Source organism: Parasteatoda tepidariorum, chromosome 7 (genome assembly GCF_982258835.1).
Source record: "Parasteatoda tepidariorum strain Cologne lab strain chromosome 7, Ptep-v5.0, whole genome shotgun sequence".
Taxonomy (NCBI): Eukaryota; Metazoa; Arthropoda; class Arachnida; order Araneae; family Theridiidae; genus Parasteatoda; species Parasteatoda tepidariorum.
Genome location: NC_141761.1, coordinates 62,660,122 through 62,674,711, shown reverse-complemented (window position 1 = coordinate 62,674,711; position 14,590 = coordinate 62,660,122). Strand labels below are relative to the sequence as shown.

At 30.8% G+C, this 14,590-nt stretch overlaps 2 protein-coding genes across 4 annotated transcripts in view; one reads left to right on the top strand and one right to left on the bottom strand.

The window, feature by feature from the left end:
• Positions 1-66: 66 nt before the first annotated feature.
• LOC107451565 (tonsoku-like protein) overlaps positions 67-14,590 on the bottom strand; it is a 52,224-nt gene continuing 37,700 nt past the window's right edge. The window contains exons 1-4 of one of the 3 annotated variants that reach the window (XM_087167934.1): positions 12,029-12,114; positions 11,357-11,429; positions 10,102-10,209; positions 67-6,300 (exon numbers count right to left, since the gene is read on the bottom strand). In XM_087167934.1, coding sequence (XP_087024060.1) covers positions 2,243-6,184 — 3,942 coding nt within the window. In that variant the 5' untranslated portion in view covers positions 6,185-6,300; positions 10,102-10,209; positions 11,357-11,429; positions 12,029-12,114 and the 3' untranslated portion in view covers positions 67-2,242. Of the gene's footprint in view, positions 6,301-10,101; positions 10,210-11,356; positions 11,430-12,028; positions 12,167-14,590 lie in introns of those variants that run through there. The other 2 variants (XM_087167935.1, XM_087167936.1) reach the window with 2 other exon arrangements.
• LOC147807190 (uncharacterized) lies at positions 12,858-13,679 on the top strand. Its single transcript, XM_087168815.1, has one exon. The coding sequence runs from the start codon at positions 12,858-12,860 to the stop codon at positions 13,677-13,679; it is 822 nt and encodes a 273-aa protein (XP_087024941.1).

The following is a 14,590-nucleotide window of genomic DNA, read 5'->3' as shown; positions in this document are numbered from 1 at the left end:
ATTCTGTTTCAGGGCAGATTTTAAACATTCAGAAATATAATATTAGGTACAAATAAATAATTATAGTGAAATATCCTTTCTTATTTATTGAACAGTAAAAGAAAATAAATGTAACATTGATTTGAACTAAACATTCAAAAAATTTATACAACAAAACAAAAGTTTCACATTGTGCTCAACAATTTATTTATTTTACAACTATTGGCATACATATATATATATATACTGCCATGCAATTCAAAAAAAAACTTAAGTGCTTTGGGCAACTATATTGGTTCTATTGCTTACACTTTGAACGTTAAAATAGAATTTCAAAAAACTAATAAATTTATTTTCGAAACTTGTTTTTTTTTTTTTTTTTTGCAATAAGTAGCGTGCCATACAATTTTGACAAATCTCAATTTTGAATTTTTTCGTGCAATTGATTTTTCAATTGCACGGCAGTATAGGAAACTACTTGTGTTAAAGATTTATAAGTATGAAGACAAATACATAATGAGTTATACACACAACTGCACGTATTTTGTCCACATCTCAGTAAAAAATGTATGTTGCATTACCAACTTTTGAACTGGTACATTCAAATTTCTCAACTATGCAAAATGATCTTCGCATTTATGGTTTATAGTTACAATTTGAACACTGGTTTATAGCACATCTTTGATCTGCTATTAAATCTTTTGGTTAATGTTTTAAAAACAGATATACACATACTATTAAAACTGTTTCAAAAATTCTGTATCTGCTGAAGGAATAATTTCCTTTTGATGAAGAAAGTAAGTAAGAGTAAGTGAACAAGTGACTATATTTAATTTCCATATTATTTATGAATTAAAAAACTTTAAACATTGCAAAATTTACATATTTAATACTCGCATGGAAAGATTCAATTTTTAGATTTTAGAAACCTTTTTGTTTAATAGTTGGATAATATAAACTATTTAAATTAGATTCCATATATCTTCAGAAATAATAATTAAATAGAAAGCTTCATAATTACTTCATACCCTATAGTGAAAAGTCAGGATCAAAATAGGTAAGAAAGGGCAGACAAAAAGAAAACAATTGGGGCTGAATGAAGGAAATAATATTTAAAAAAATAAAAGATATTTGCTTATAATAGCTGTTATGTTTTGTTTATCTAAAAATGCAAATAAAATAATAAATGCAATAAAATGATAAAGCTAACATTTACACAAGATATATCTTTATAAAATATCCACACAAAAAATATATTTCCATAATAAGTTAATATTTTAGTTTGCACAATCTGTATTAAATAAAGTGCATAGACTATGTACATTCAACATAACACAATTTCTCATAAATAAAAATAAATAAATAAATTGCAATAAAGAAAATTTTTTTTGTCCAAGCAGTAAAATGTACCAGCTTTATTAAAAAATATCAAATTAGTATAAATGTGCTAAAATAAAATTGCTGCACTTTCAAATTAATTGAGCTATTTTATTTATTTTTTTATTCGTTCAAATGAAAAATTACCTTCTTCTAAACAAAATTATTTCAAGAACGAAGTTTTAGGAAAAAATATTGGATTTTTACTTTGTCTGCAGCTTACCTGTTAATGTAAATTAATGTGTATGAGTAATTTAATAATTACAATGCTATATCAACAAATATTAAAGAATTTGAAATATTTTTGTAATAATAACTTTTATCTCATTTATTTAAATATAAGAAAATTAGCATTTAATTGTTAACCTTAAACAGTGTGCTATTTAAAATATCAAAAATAATGTTTACACTTTTACATAAGAGAAAAATATTTGAGGTTTTTCTAATTATCAAAAGTTTGCTAATCCTGAAATAGAATACTTATCTCAAAAAAAAAAAAAATGTTTATAACAAGTTTCTAGGAAGTAAACTACTGACAGATTTTGATTATTATTATTTAAAGAATTATGTGGATAAGCTAAGGGGCAAATTTGAGTAAAGCATGCAACTATGTAACTGTTTTAGTTACAAGTTAACCTTAAATAGTGTGCTATTTAAAATATCAAAAATAATGTTTACACTTTTACATAAGAGAAAAATATTTGAGGTTTTTTATAGTTTTTCTAATTATCAAAAGTTTGCTAATCCTGAAATAGATTTTAGAATACTTATCAAAAAAAAATATTAGTAGCAAAATATAGTAGCTTTTTCTTTACTGTTTTGCATATGAAACACAACTGCAAGTTTAAATGAGCAAAGACTATTTACAGATTACAATAGTATTAAATTACTTTAATTTTAACTCACAGAACAAGGAAGGTAAACTAAGACACACAGCTTCATCACAGTGAATTTCTCCCCATACTTTAAACAAATCTTGTTGTGAAGATTCTGGAATAGAATCGAGGGATATGTGTTTTAAAGTTTTCAATTTCAGAACATCAGAAAGTATTGCAACATTTTTAATATCCCATCGGCAGGTACCAGTTATTATTACATCAACTAACTGATTATTTTTGAAAAAACCACTTTTTAGAAAAATACAAATGGCTTTTGCTGATAAACTTGGATTTAGGGAAATATTTAAAAGCTGTAAGTCAGGACAATGTAAATATTTTGAAAGCATGCTTAAATCAGTATCTCTTAAATGGCATCCTTCTAAAATGAGTTCTTTCAAAGAACAAAATTCACAACACAGAAATTTACTTATCTGCAATCCCATTTTTACAGGTTCACCGGACGTATGAGAAAGATTAAGCTTTTTCAAATTCTTCATAGGTAAGCAAGAGAAAATTTTAGCCACTCCCTCATAGCCTAAATTGTTGCCAGAAATATTCAGCTCTTCTAGTTTTTCACAAGTTTTTAATGATGCACACACTTTTGAATTTTCAAATAAGTGGGAATCCAGATTGCAGGAATTCAGACAAATTGTTGTTAAAGATGGCAATCGTAATATAGAAACTAAATAATCGCTACACTTTGAAGAAAGCAAATTATTTCCTAAATCCAAAATTTCCAATTTAGGAAGTTTCTTAGAATATTCTTTTTCTTGAGTAAGATAACTAGACATTTTTTTCACAGATTCGAAGGTTAAGCAACAGCAGTTGATTTTCAATATTATAAGATTTACAAATGATGGAAAACAAGAGATTAGATGATCAAAGCCTGAATCTGTTAGCATAACTCTACTTACATTTAAACATTGTAATTTAGAAGAGTGGGATATAGCAGAAAATAACAAATTAATATGTAAAGGAGGTATCAAACAATTGGGAAGTTTAATTTCTTTATCACATTTGGAAAGCTCTTTTGTGATATCATTCAGGGGAACTGATTTGTGTTTTTTGCATACCTGTACATAACTCTCTTCCATAGACTGCTCAACCCAAGACTCTACAAAGGCTGTTACTTCTTCATTATTAACAAAGAGATTTTTTACTATGTCTGAATCACCAAGCAATGCTCCTAACTTTGTTAATCTCAAAACAGGTTCATTTGCAAATATATCATGATATCGTTGTGCTGCCTGCTCAGCTAAATCTCGAACACATGTATTTTCCTCTAAAATGGGTACAAATATTAGTTTATCACATATTTTTACTCTCAAATTAAATGGAAGATTAGAATTCCCATTTAAATTTCTATCTGAATTGTTATGTAAAGTCTCATGTTGGGCAACTTTTTGCTCTCTATGTTCAGATTGTTGCTTAATAGAGAAATCTTCCATTGGAAAATCTCCAAAATCAGAAATTAAATCATTTGATAGATTATCCTTAGTTTTTGAATAGTGAGTGACAGATTTACTTTTTGAAACATTTAAATTAGACGTTTTTCTCTTTTTAGCCTTTGGCTGATTACTAGTGTCGTCAATTAACCACTCGTCTACAATATCCTCTTCATTTACTAGAGCAGGATGAACTATAGTTTTCGCTTCAGGCAGAATTTTTTTGGACATAGTTACTGCACTTCTACGTAAACTAGAAATCACACTTTTATATTCAGAAGCTCCCTCCTGAGGGTCACTTGATTCATAGGCTCTTTTTAAGGTTTTACTTTTTCTAGGAGATGGTGGGTCACAAATTTTCTCATCCTCATCAGATAAATCATCCTCAGAACTTGTACTAGGAGACTGAGATTGCTTATCTGACAACCTAGAATGCTGACTGGCTGGTAAACCAGAAAAATCTGGAATTACATCAGATTTTTCACAAGAATATGCATCTTTGATTTTTACATCTTGCCCAGCTTGTTTCATTTTACTTTTCAGTTGTTCCTCAATACTTTCACACTGTTTCAAAGAAACTGTATCCAAATGTGCATCATTACGCTTCCACTCTAAAAGGAGATCTAAGGCTGACCTGCCATCATCACTTAATATCGTTGGGCATGCACCCCTAGACAACAGCAACTGTACTACATTTAGGTGACCATTACGACAGGCATCATGTAATGGTGTTATGCCACCACATTCCGTTCCACTTCTAGGATTAATACTGGCTCTTTTTTCCAAGAGATATTCAACAACTGCATAGTGGCCATAATTACAAGCTTCATGTAAAGGAGTCCAGCCACCATTATCTGTTGCGTTCACATTTACTCCACTTTCAAGAAGCATTTTAGCATATGTTAGGTCTCCCTCAATGCATGCTTTATGTAAAGGAGTCTCTCCCTTCTCATTTCTTTTGTTTGTCAGTTTTTTACGCTGTCTTTGACGTCGTGAATAGAGTTTACTCTTTGTTTCTTCCTCCTCTTTTTCTGATTCACTAATAATCACATTGTCAAATGGATTTTCAGAAGCATCTGTTTCATGTTCTTCGTCACTTGAGAGATCATCATATTTTGGGTTCTGCAATTTAACTTTTATGTCTTCTAATTTCTCCAACATTGAATTTTTTTCATAAAAATATGCTAGTCTTTCTAATGCTTTGAGAAAAAGTCTATCAATACCAGCAGCTTCAACTAAAGATGCTGCCTTGACTAATAACTTTTCACAATTAGATATTTCTTGTTTCTCTTCATATAATTCAGCCATTTTCCATAATGTTTTAACTTGCTCGTGAGGCTTATTTTCATTACACTGAAGGTCCATATTAAAATATTCAATAGCCCTGTCATTTTCCTCTAAATCATAATATGTTTCAGCGATTGAAAAATATATAGGAGCTTTTTCAATTTCAGCACAGTTCAACTCTTCCAGACATTTTAGGGTTTTTTGATAATAATGTAGAGCTTGCTTGTGACACTCCAAACTAGATAAGCCATCAGCTATCTTTTCAAATAACTGTTTTCTTTCACGGCACTCATCAGAATCTTCAAGTTCTTTTAAGGTGATACATAAACCTGTACAAGTTTTTAACCATCTCTCTACTTTTTCATGTTCAACCTTGCTAGGATAACATATTTTATAAGCTTTTTTATAACACTGTTTTCCACCCTCAAAATCATGCAAAGATAACAATATGTTAGCTTTTAAAACGAGAGCATCGCATAATAGAGTTTTGTTATGAAGTCTTTCCGCTGTTTCAATTGCCCCATCAAGAAGCTTTAATGACTGACTATATTGCTCATGTTTACGATAAACATCACCAAGAGTATACTGGCATCTGTTGAGGTCTTCATATAAATCATATTTAGAAGCCAAATAAATGGCAAGACGAATATGCTCAGCACATTTAGTCAAATTATGCTCTTCAAATAAAAGACCAACATTCAATAGAATCCGTGACTTTGCTTGTGCAAACTCTTGGGCAGTAAGTTCAGATCTAGTTTTTTCCAACAATTTTAGAGCACACATATATGCTTTTTCTGAAAGATCACGTGTTTTTTTAACAATTTCTGGATCAGTTTCATTTTTATACTTCATATAATATGTTCTTCCTAATGTAGCCCACGCTCGCTGTTCTTCTACAACTGATTTGATAGATTTACTCAGATTTAGAAAAAAATTCACATGATGTAAAGCTTTTTTAAAATTGCTGAGTGCAGCGTAACACTCGCCTATTTTTCTGTGGGCAACTGCCATGCCCAAAGCATCTTGAATCATTTTGTTAAATTCAAGTTCTTCCTGGTGGCTTCTAAGAGCTTCTTCAAAACTACCCTCATCAAAAAGAGTAGTGCCAATGCAGTTGCTATACTCGCCAGCCTCTTTCCATTTCCCTTGTGCGACAGCTTTATTTTTTTCTCTTTCTAATCGTTTTATTTCATTCATGATGAAACAGAGTAGAAACATATGATAAACGAAGAACTATGAGTACATGTTTTAGCTACCAGCTACATGGTTTGCAGGCATAAGTTGATGATTTGTTAGAATCATAAGAAAGGTTTCTCATCTTAAATCTCAGATTCCTGTGGAAGAATAAAATATATATATATATATATATTATAAATACAAAAAACACAAAATCAGTATAAATATTCAGTTTTTTTTTTAAAGAGTCAGACAGGGTTAGATATTTGATTTTGTTCAAGTTTCCAGTGTATGTTCTTTATGCAAAACTAAGTTTCTTTATTTCCACATAACAAATTTTATTCTTTAGACATTTTTTTCTAGATATTAATTCTGGTTCAAAAATTTTATTCTAGCTTTGGGGGTCGAAGTGAAGATCCTCTGAAATTTTCTGCAGCAATACTTTTTATGAAATGATTGAACCACAGCACTGACTATTACGCTGCGTTCTACTACTTCACTAACTAGTAAGACAAATACTCACAGTGGATCTACAAAGATCGAAGGTAATTGAAATAGCAAAAAATTAAGGTCTTTTTTTAGATCTTAAACCTCAAATTCTTCTTATGCTAACAATGAACTACAAAGGCAAACAAAAAATAAGCACTTTGAAAAAATATCATAATTAGACAGGGTTGGCAAGTTTTTGATACTTGGTGGTTTTATTTGCTTGCCAGTGACGAAGACAATGTCGTGTCACTAATGATGAAATGAACCAGAGAAATGAATTTTTTTATCGCTAATAGAGAGAGAAAAAAAATTTCCAATGTCTAGTTGGTTCCCGTAATCAACAAAATTTGAGAGATTTTTCGATTGTATTACAGAGGGCGGAAAATGAAGTCTGAAATTGAGAATCTCTTGCAAAATACAGCACAGATGCATACGAGAGACAAAAAACCTTATCACTGAATCCAGCTCAGTATACGTAAGTGCGGACCAGCAAGTATTTCATCAAACATGCAAAACGAATGGTGTTTTCATACACTACAGACCGACGGTACACCGAAATAGATTGGGGTTGAATAAATTGAGAAAACGTTGAATACAACAATGTCTTTTTGCATAATTTGTGGCGAAAATCAACATGGTAAAGAAAAATATCACATTTCGGAAAAAGGAAAATTAAGCACCTTTTAAAAACACTCATGGAAGAAAGCACCTTTAAGGGCTTTAAAAAACGAAAATAAGCACCTCTAAGCACTTTTTCAAAACGCTATGCACCCTGAAAAAACTATAATTATTTGGAAGGGGATCAAAGGGTAAATTCCCCTCAGGAGAATGAGAATTTAAAAAAGGAGATGGAAACTCACATGAGTGTTATTTTAAATTTAAATTGATGAATTGTTAAAGGTAAAAAGGCTTTAAAGTAAAGGTTTAGTAAGATTCTTAGGCTTTAAATGGAAGAAAATATTCCCTCCACAGGTAGGAATCTTAAAGCATGTCACTAGATCTCATAAGGGAAACAGAAAATTTCAAACCTCTAACAATTATTTGCTTAAATTTTTCTGTTGAAGTTCTGAGGTAAGAAATCATTCCAGCTATATAGTCATTTTACTCATGGTCATAATTCTTGGATTAATTACCTTCTTACAGTCAATTTGAAGATACAGATTTTGAAATAAATTTTTAGTAGTTTTCAGATATGCTAGGTGTGGGGCATTATTTTATCTACTCATTATTTTATTTTATCTATTATATATCATTTACGTTTGGATGTTCTTAAATGGAAAAAAAAAGTATTGTTTTCATACAATTATAAAATTTACTCTTGTATATTTTGAAATTATTTTATTTAATAAAGATAAAAAAAAAAGCTGAATAATAAGATATAACATTTTGTTTTACAACATATTTTAATATGCCAAAACACAAAGCATGAGCGAAATATTAAAAAAAAAAAATTCATAACTGTTCAAATGTAACACTGGATTTTTCAGTTGTATATGGTGACTTATTCAGAAGTTTCTTACTTAATTATGTGGATTCACAGCTATATATTTAATATAAGTATGAATACATTTATTCCACTCAGCTGAAAGTAAATTTCCTGGCTTTTTTTCTCTGCCTCTATTCATAATTTTTTTTTTCGGGGATTGTGTAGTGGTCTTGAATTACTATGGAAAAATTAATAAATACAGGTAAGATTACTTCAATAACCCATAATACTGGCGTGACAATAAACTGTCAAATTTCCATACATTCTGATTGCTATAACATTTCCAAAATATCTGTTCCTGATATTTTGTTAAAAAATACAACTGATTTTTATGAATTCAGCATTTTCCAGGCTAGAGAGCAAAAGGTTTGTGATAACATGGATATATACATCATTGATTAAAACAAAAATTATTTTATTTAATTTATTTTCATAGAATTTCCCCACAGACTTTGCATTGAAGAAAACCTTTAGAAGAGACTATTAAAACCTCTCTAAGTGGCCAGGCAAACATCTGTACCAAATGAGGAAAAGGCCAGATAAGGAAACACGAAAAAAAATTCGAAACAAAAAATTTAACAAAACAAATAAGTAGATTAAAATGTATTCAAAATATTTGTGTGAGATCCTCTTTTTGACGATATAACCTTATGTTCCAGTCAGAGTGCACTAAAGATGATACTATCAATGATTTAATTTCAGATTTGAAAGTTAAATTAGAAAAAAACGAAATTCTAGAACAAACAAGCAGCTCAAACAAACAAACAAACCTTGTCTTCTCTTTTAAAGCTAACTAATTTTAATAATACAAAATTAAATGCAAACTAAAACAAAAACGTAACTGCTTATTTACTTAAAATAGCTTTATAATAATTGGTTAATTTTTTTTACACATAACTTATATCAGTTGGGTTCAAGGGCGCCGGCAGAATAATATAAAAGGGGGTTAAATTTAAACCCACTTTTATATTATTCAGCACCCCCCCCCCCCAAAAAAAAAAATTTAAAATATTCTGTTATTACATTTTGTTTTGTTATTACATATACTTTCATTTGTTAATTTTTTTCAAGATACATTTCTTCATTGCTAACAAGATGTTTTTAAAAAAAGAACGAATTTCTTGTACTTACAAATTTTGGCACAAGAAACTGTACTGATGGCGCTGGCATAGCTACTGACTTTGAAACCCAAATAACTACAAACAGTAGTTTCGTATACTAACGTGTTTGTGCAAGCCTAACATTGGTATTTATTGTGTTGATGAAGTTTTACAGTTGTGAGAAGTCAGTTTGTGTTATACACCTTTGTTAAACTAAATAACTAATAGAAAATATAATATTATTTATATTTTATTAAATGAAATTTAAAAATATAGCTTAGATATCTGCCAAGCTTTTGCATGCTCAATTGCATAAGAAAAGAATCAAAGATGACTCAGATTTCATTGAAAAAGTTATAAACAGATTTGGACAGCAAATAAAACGATTACAATTCTTGTTTGATTAAACAATTTCTTAACTGTTATGTATCAACAATTACTTAATTATTTGCTTTTGAATAAAAATATTTTTAATAAAAAAATTTTACAGCAAAATTGTTTTTCTGTATCTCTTTAATTGTTTTTAAAAAAAGCCAGTGTGCACCTCTTGCACTCCGCTGCCAGCGATCTTGGTTGGGTTCATTTTATAAACACAAAATTTTATTATTTATGGATCCATTTTTTCCTGTCGCCAACAGAAGTGACAATTCCGCACCGAGCAAAATTAAAATTTTTTGCAAAAAATCATGCACCTTCAATGGCAGTTAGAAGAGGTGACCTCTAAGAATGATCAATCTCCATCTTAGACCATTTTATTGCGGAATGGAGAGTGGTCGCTCCGGAGAGGTTACCTGTGTATATTCTGCCCGCAGGTTAGAATGAGTGGTGATTATGCACATATACATGAAAATGAATCAATCAAAATATGTACAAAATAATGATACCTTTTATTAACTGGACAGAAAACTAGTGACTAAATATTGTAATTCCAATTAACATGATTCCTTGATGCTAGGAAACATAAGATTTGTGATAGAGTTCCAAATTAGCATCTGAAAAGGAAAATATTAGAGAAATAATCAGTCAATCCAAACTAAGCATTACTTAGCAAGCATTATGAATTATTTAGGGTTAGGTTTTTGCCGTCAAACACTGGTTTTTGACATGACAGTGGTAAAAACTGTCAAAAACCTACTGTTTTCTTTAATTTATGGCATATAGCGGATAATATATTATTTTCACATAATTGCCTTTATAAATGAATGTTGTAAATGATTGCAATTGATTTTGCAACTATATACATGTATTCTTATAGAAGGATATACATTCATACAGAAATATTGTAATATACTTATTGACTTACTTTTTTTATTGATTATTTTTTTATTTTTTCACTATTGACTTACTTACTTACTTTTATCATAATAGCTTGATTTGCAAAGGATTCAAAATTTTGCACTTCCTAATTGTTAGAAATAAACAAACAAACAAAAAAGCTTGGAACTAATGATAAATTCAAGAACTAAAAAGAATTTAAAATTTGGCATTTCTTAAATATAGAAATAAGCTAAACAAAACTTGTAACTACTAACAAACTCTAGATCAAGAATTACTGCTATTTTGTCAAGTTAAAAACTTTTATTCAGTTGAAAAAGCACATTAAACAAAACTTAATTACAAACAAAATTACTGTCACTGTGCCAAAGCATACGATAGCAAGTGACTAATTTTGCGCATTTTTCATTGCCCAGTCGATTTCTAAGTTCAGTATGAATGAGTCCAAAATTCGAGAAGATTAAAAATTATTTTACCAAATACTTATAAATTATTTTACCAAATACTCAAAATTATTTTACCAAATACTCAAAATTATTTTACCAAAACTATGGGTTTTGACAGAGGGCTTTTTGACATGACGGTAAAAACCGTCATGTGTCAAAAACTTGCCAACCCTGACTATTACATTATGAAAATATACAGGAAAACCATAAAACAATAAGTAAAAGTTCAGGGATGAACAATAAACACTAAAAATGGCTAGTTTTGTCTTCACAGTCTAAAAAATCCAAAAGCCTTGTCTTTATAGCTTTTTTTATAATATTAAATTCACTTTTCTACTTAAAGAAAAATATATGTTTAAATAGATACATTTAAAAATTAGAATGCAGGATTTCCTTTATTCTACACTTTAAGACTTACCTCATTAAATGCATCACAATGGTAAATAAGGGACATTTTCATGTCAGCACTTGTTTGCACCAACTACAATTGTCTAGAAGACAGAAGGATTTCAAATTTGCAAAAATTAAAAAAATATATGTAGAAATTTGTTTGGGGATAGCTACATGTTATACTCTTTGAACTGGTCCCCTTCTGTAATGTTTCTCACAGGCCATAGCCTGCAAGTCACCAGAAATTGGCAATTATTTTGAAGCAGGATTTGATATGATAGAGATCTCAAAAAATATATCATAGTAACGTAATTACAAAGTAATTTATAGTGTACAATCTATTGTCTTTACTTTTAGTGTTTAGTAAAATATAATCAAAATAATCTTAAGGCAAGCTCTAGTTATAGAAAATGGATAGTCACAAATAACCCGATAAATATGTACTGATGTCGAAATATCTCCTAACATTTCGTTGGATATATTATTGACTTTGCCACGATAAAAGTTCGCTACCACTAAAGAATTAAGATAACTACTAAAATTTTTATCTACTTATGATCTATTTATAAGCAAAACTGCAAATCATATTGCTAATAAGCAAAATACTGACATATAATAGTAACCCTTCCCCCAATTTAAATCAATCGAAATAAATTAATGGCCTCAAAAACAATATAGCAAATATTAAAATATGCAATACCTCAAAGCAACACATTCTTTTTAAATAAATAAGTAACCATCACAGATATAAAGGTGAATATCCCTATTGTAGTCTCTGGTAATACAAATTCGGCGCAATTTTTAAATATAAAGATAAACAAATACAAAAGTAGTAGTAGTATAAATGTGCTTGTAGCTTTCATGGAAGAAAAGAGATGAAATTGGAGACAGCGTTAGCGTTTAGTGGGGAAAAGATTGTCGATCGAAATGGGCTACAGGTGGCGTAAAGCAGAACTCTCTATCTATGGCCCAACGGTGTGCGATATTGGTCCTCGTTAAACTGTGCTACCGTAAAGTGCTCGACGTCGCGCGCAGGTCGTCGGGCTACCGAAGCGGGGGTGCCATCCCCTCCGCAGAGGATCAAAATTGTGATGGCATGTCTTCGGATCATCCTCCGGGATGTTTCCCAGACCGTCGCCAATACCCCATTGTGCAACTCTAGTGTGACGTAAATTAACAATAACAACTGTCTGTGGCAATTCTTCACCTGCTTTCACAATGAACGTGTTTAGAGTCATAGGAGAAGAAAGTACGTTTTCTGTCCTTATTTTAAAATAGATTAAATACTTTTAAGTTAGAAAAATATATTGAATTGAAAACTTCAATGAACATAGTTACAAACTAATGCATCGGGGAAATTTTAAAAGTATTTGTGAGAATTCGCGATCGCAACACTCGAATACGCCATCTGGGAAGAGACCGGTTTCATGCCTTTAGCCCTTCTCCCTTCCCTCTCCTCCTCTTTTCAGTTATATAGGAATGTATATTGGGAGCAAGACAGGCTGGTGACCCGGATTATAGAAATAAGTATGCCTGATGACGAGAAAGTTGTTAAAGATTCTACAAATGAACTATGCAAAGTAAGTGTAAAAATTCCGCCGTTTTGGATTGATCGTCCTGAAATTTGGTTTTTCCAAGTGGAAGCCCAGTTTAAAATTAGTGGAATTCTTTCTGAGGAAACCAAATTTAACTATTTAGCATCGCAGTTAGAACCGAAATATGTTGAAAATATTTGGGATATTGTAACAAGCAATTCCGACACGAAATATTCAGAATCCAAAACAAGGCTTCTAGATTTATTTAAAGAAAGTGAAAGTACTCGAATAAAAAAACTTATAACTGGAATTGAACTAGGTAATCTAAAGCCAAGCCAATTGTTACAAAAACTAAAATCTGTCGCAACATCTGATGTGTCCGAAAATTTAATCAAAACATTATGGTTAGAAAAACTGCCAGATTCTATGCGTAATATAATACTTGTTAGTGACGAAGAATTACCCAAATTGGCGATCATGGCTGACAAGATTTCAGATATGACACCTTCTAATGAGATTTTTGGCGTATCAGCAGCTGATAATTTCTCGAATAAAGAACTATTAATGAAAATCCAATCCCTTGAACAGCGAATTGCTGAAATGACTATTGATCATATATCGAGACCACGTTTAAGGAACGATTCTCAGTGCCGCAGACGACCTCGAAGTACTTCTAAGGGAAAATTTAATCCTAGAGGGAAATACTGCTTCTATCATTTTCGTTTTGGTAACAAATGCCATAAGGATAAGTGTACTCAGCCGTGTAGTTGGTCAACTGATAGGTCATCCAATCAGGGAAACGCCGATGTGCAGTAGAGAATGCGACAAGCTCTCCTGTTAATAATATTCCTGATTGTCGCCAATTTCGCTTATTTATAAGAGATAAAAAATCGAAAGTGCGTTTCTTAGTGGACAGTGGGGCAGATGTTAGCATTTTACCCGCTTCAACTAAAGATAAACAATCCATGGATTACAAATTGTATGCAGCAAATGGTACCGAAATTGAAACATATGGTATAAAGATGTTATCCCTTGATTTAGGACTTAGGCGAGAATTTCAATTTCCTTTTATAGTAGCCAAAATTAATAAAGGTATTTTAGGAGCTGATTTCCTTAACAAATTTAAATTAGTAATTGATTTGCATAACAAGAAACTGATTGATGGAGTAACTCAACTAAAGGTAACTGGTGAAGTTGCTTCCCTCAGCGAAAACAATAATATCGTTACAGTAAATAGTTCGACGAAATTTCATACTCTACTAAAACAATATCCAGATTTATGCAAACCAAATTTGTTCTTATCAGGAGTAAAACATAATGTTCAACATCACATCGAAACGAATGGTCCACCTGTAAATTCTAAAGCACGACAGCTAGATCCTCAAAGGCTGGCAACAGTAAAGCAAGAGTTCCAATTCATGTTGGATAATAACATAATAAAACCCTCCAGTTCACAATGGGCAAGTCCATTGCATGTGGTTTTGAAAAAAGATGGTACTCTTCGCCCATGTGGAGATTACAGACAGCTAAATGCTAGAACAGTTCCTGATCAATACCCCATTCCTAGGTGTCAGGGTCACGTGATGTAATAACACGCATTTTCTGATGTTGCGAGCAAAAAGCTTGATATTATAGATATGATCATTTTTTGTTTTGGTTTTTGAACGATGGATGAAAAAGAATAATAAAATGGTGAATTAGTTTTGTAGAATTTTGCGTTATTTCTT

Excerpts from the sequence above, each read along its gene's own strand:
- LOC147807190 (XM_087168815.1), top strand. The coding sequence starts at position 12,858 with ATGCCTGATGACGAGAAAGTTGTTAAAGATTCTACAAATGAACTATGC.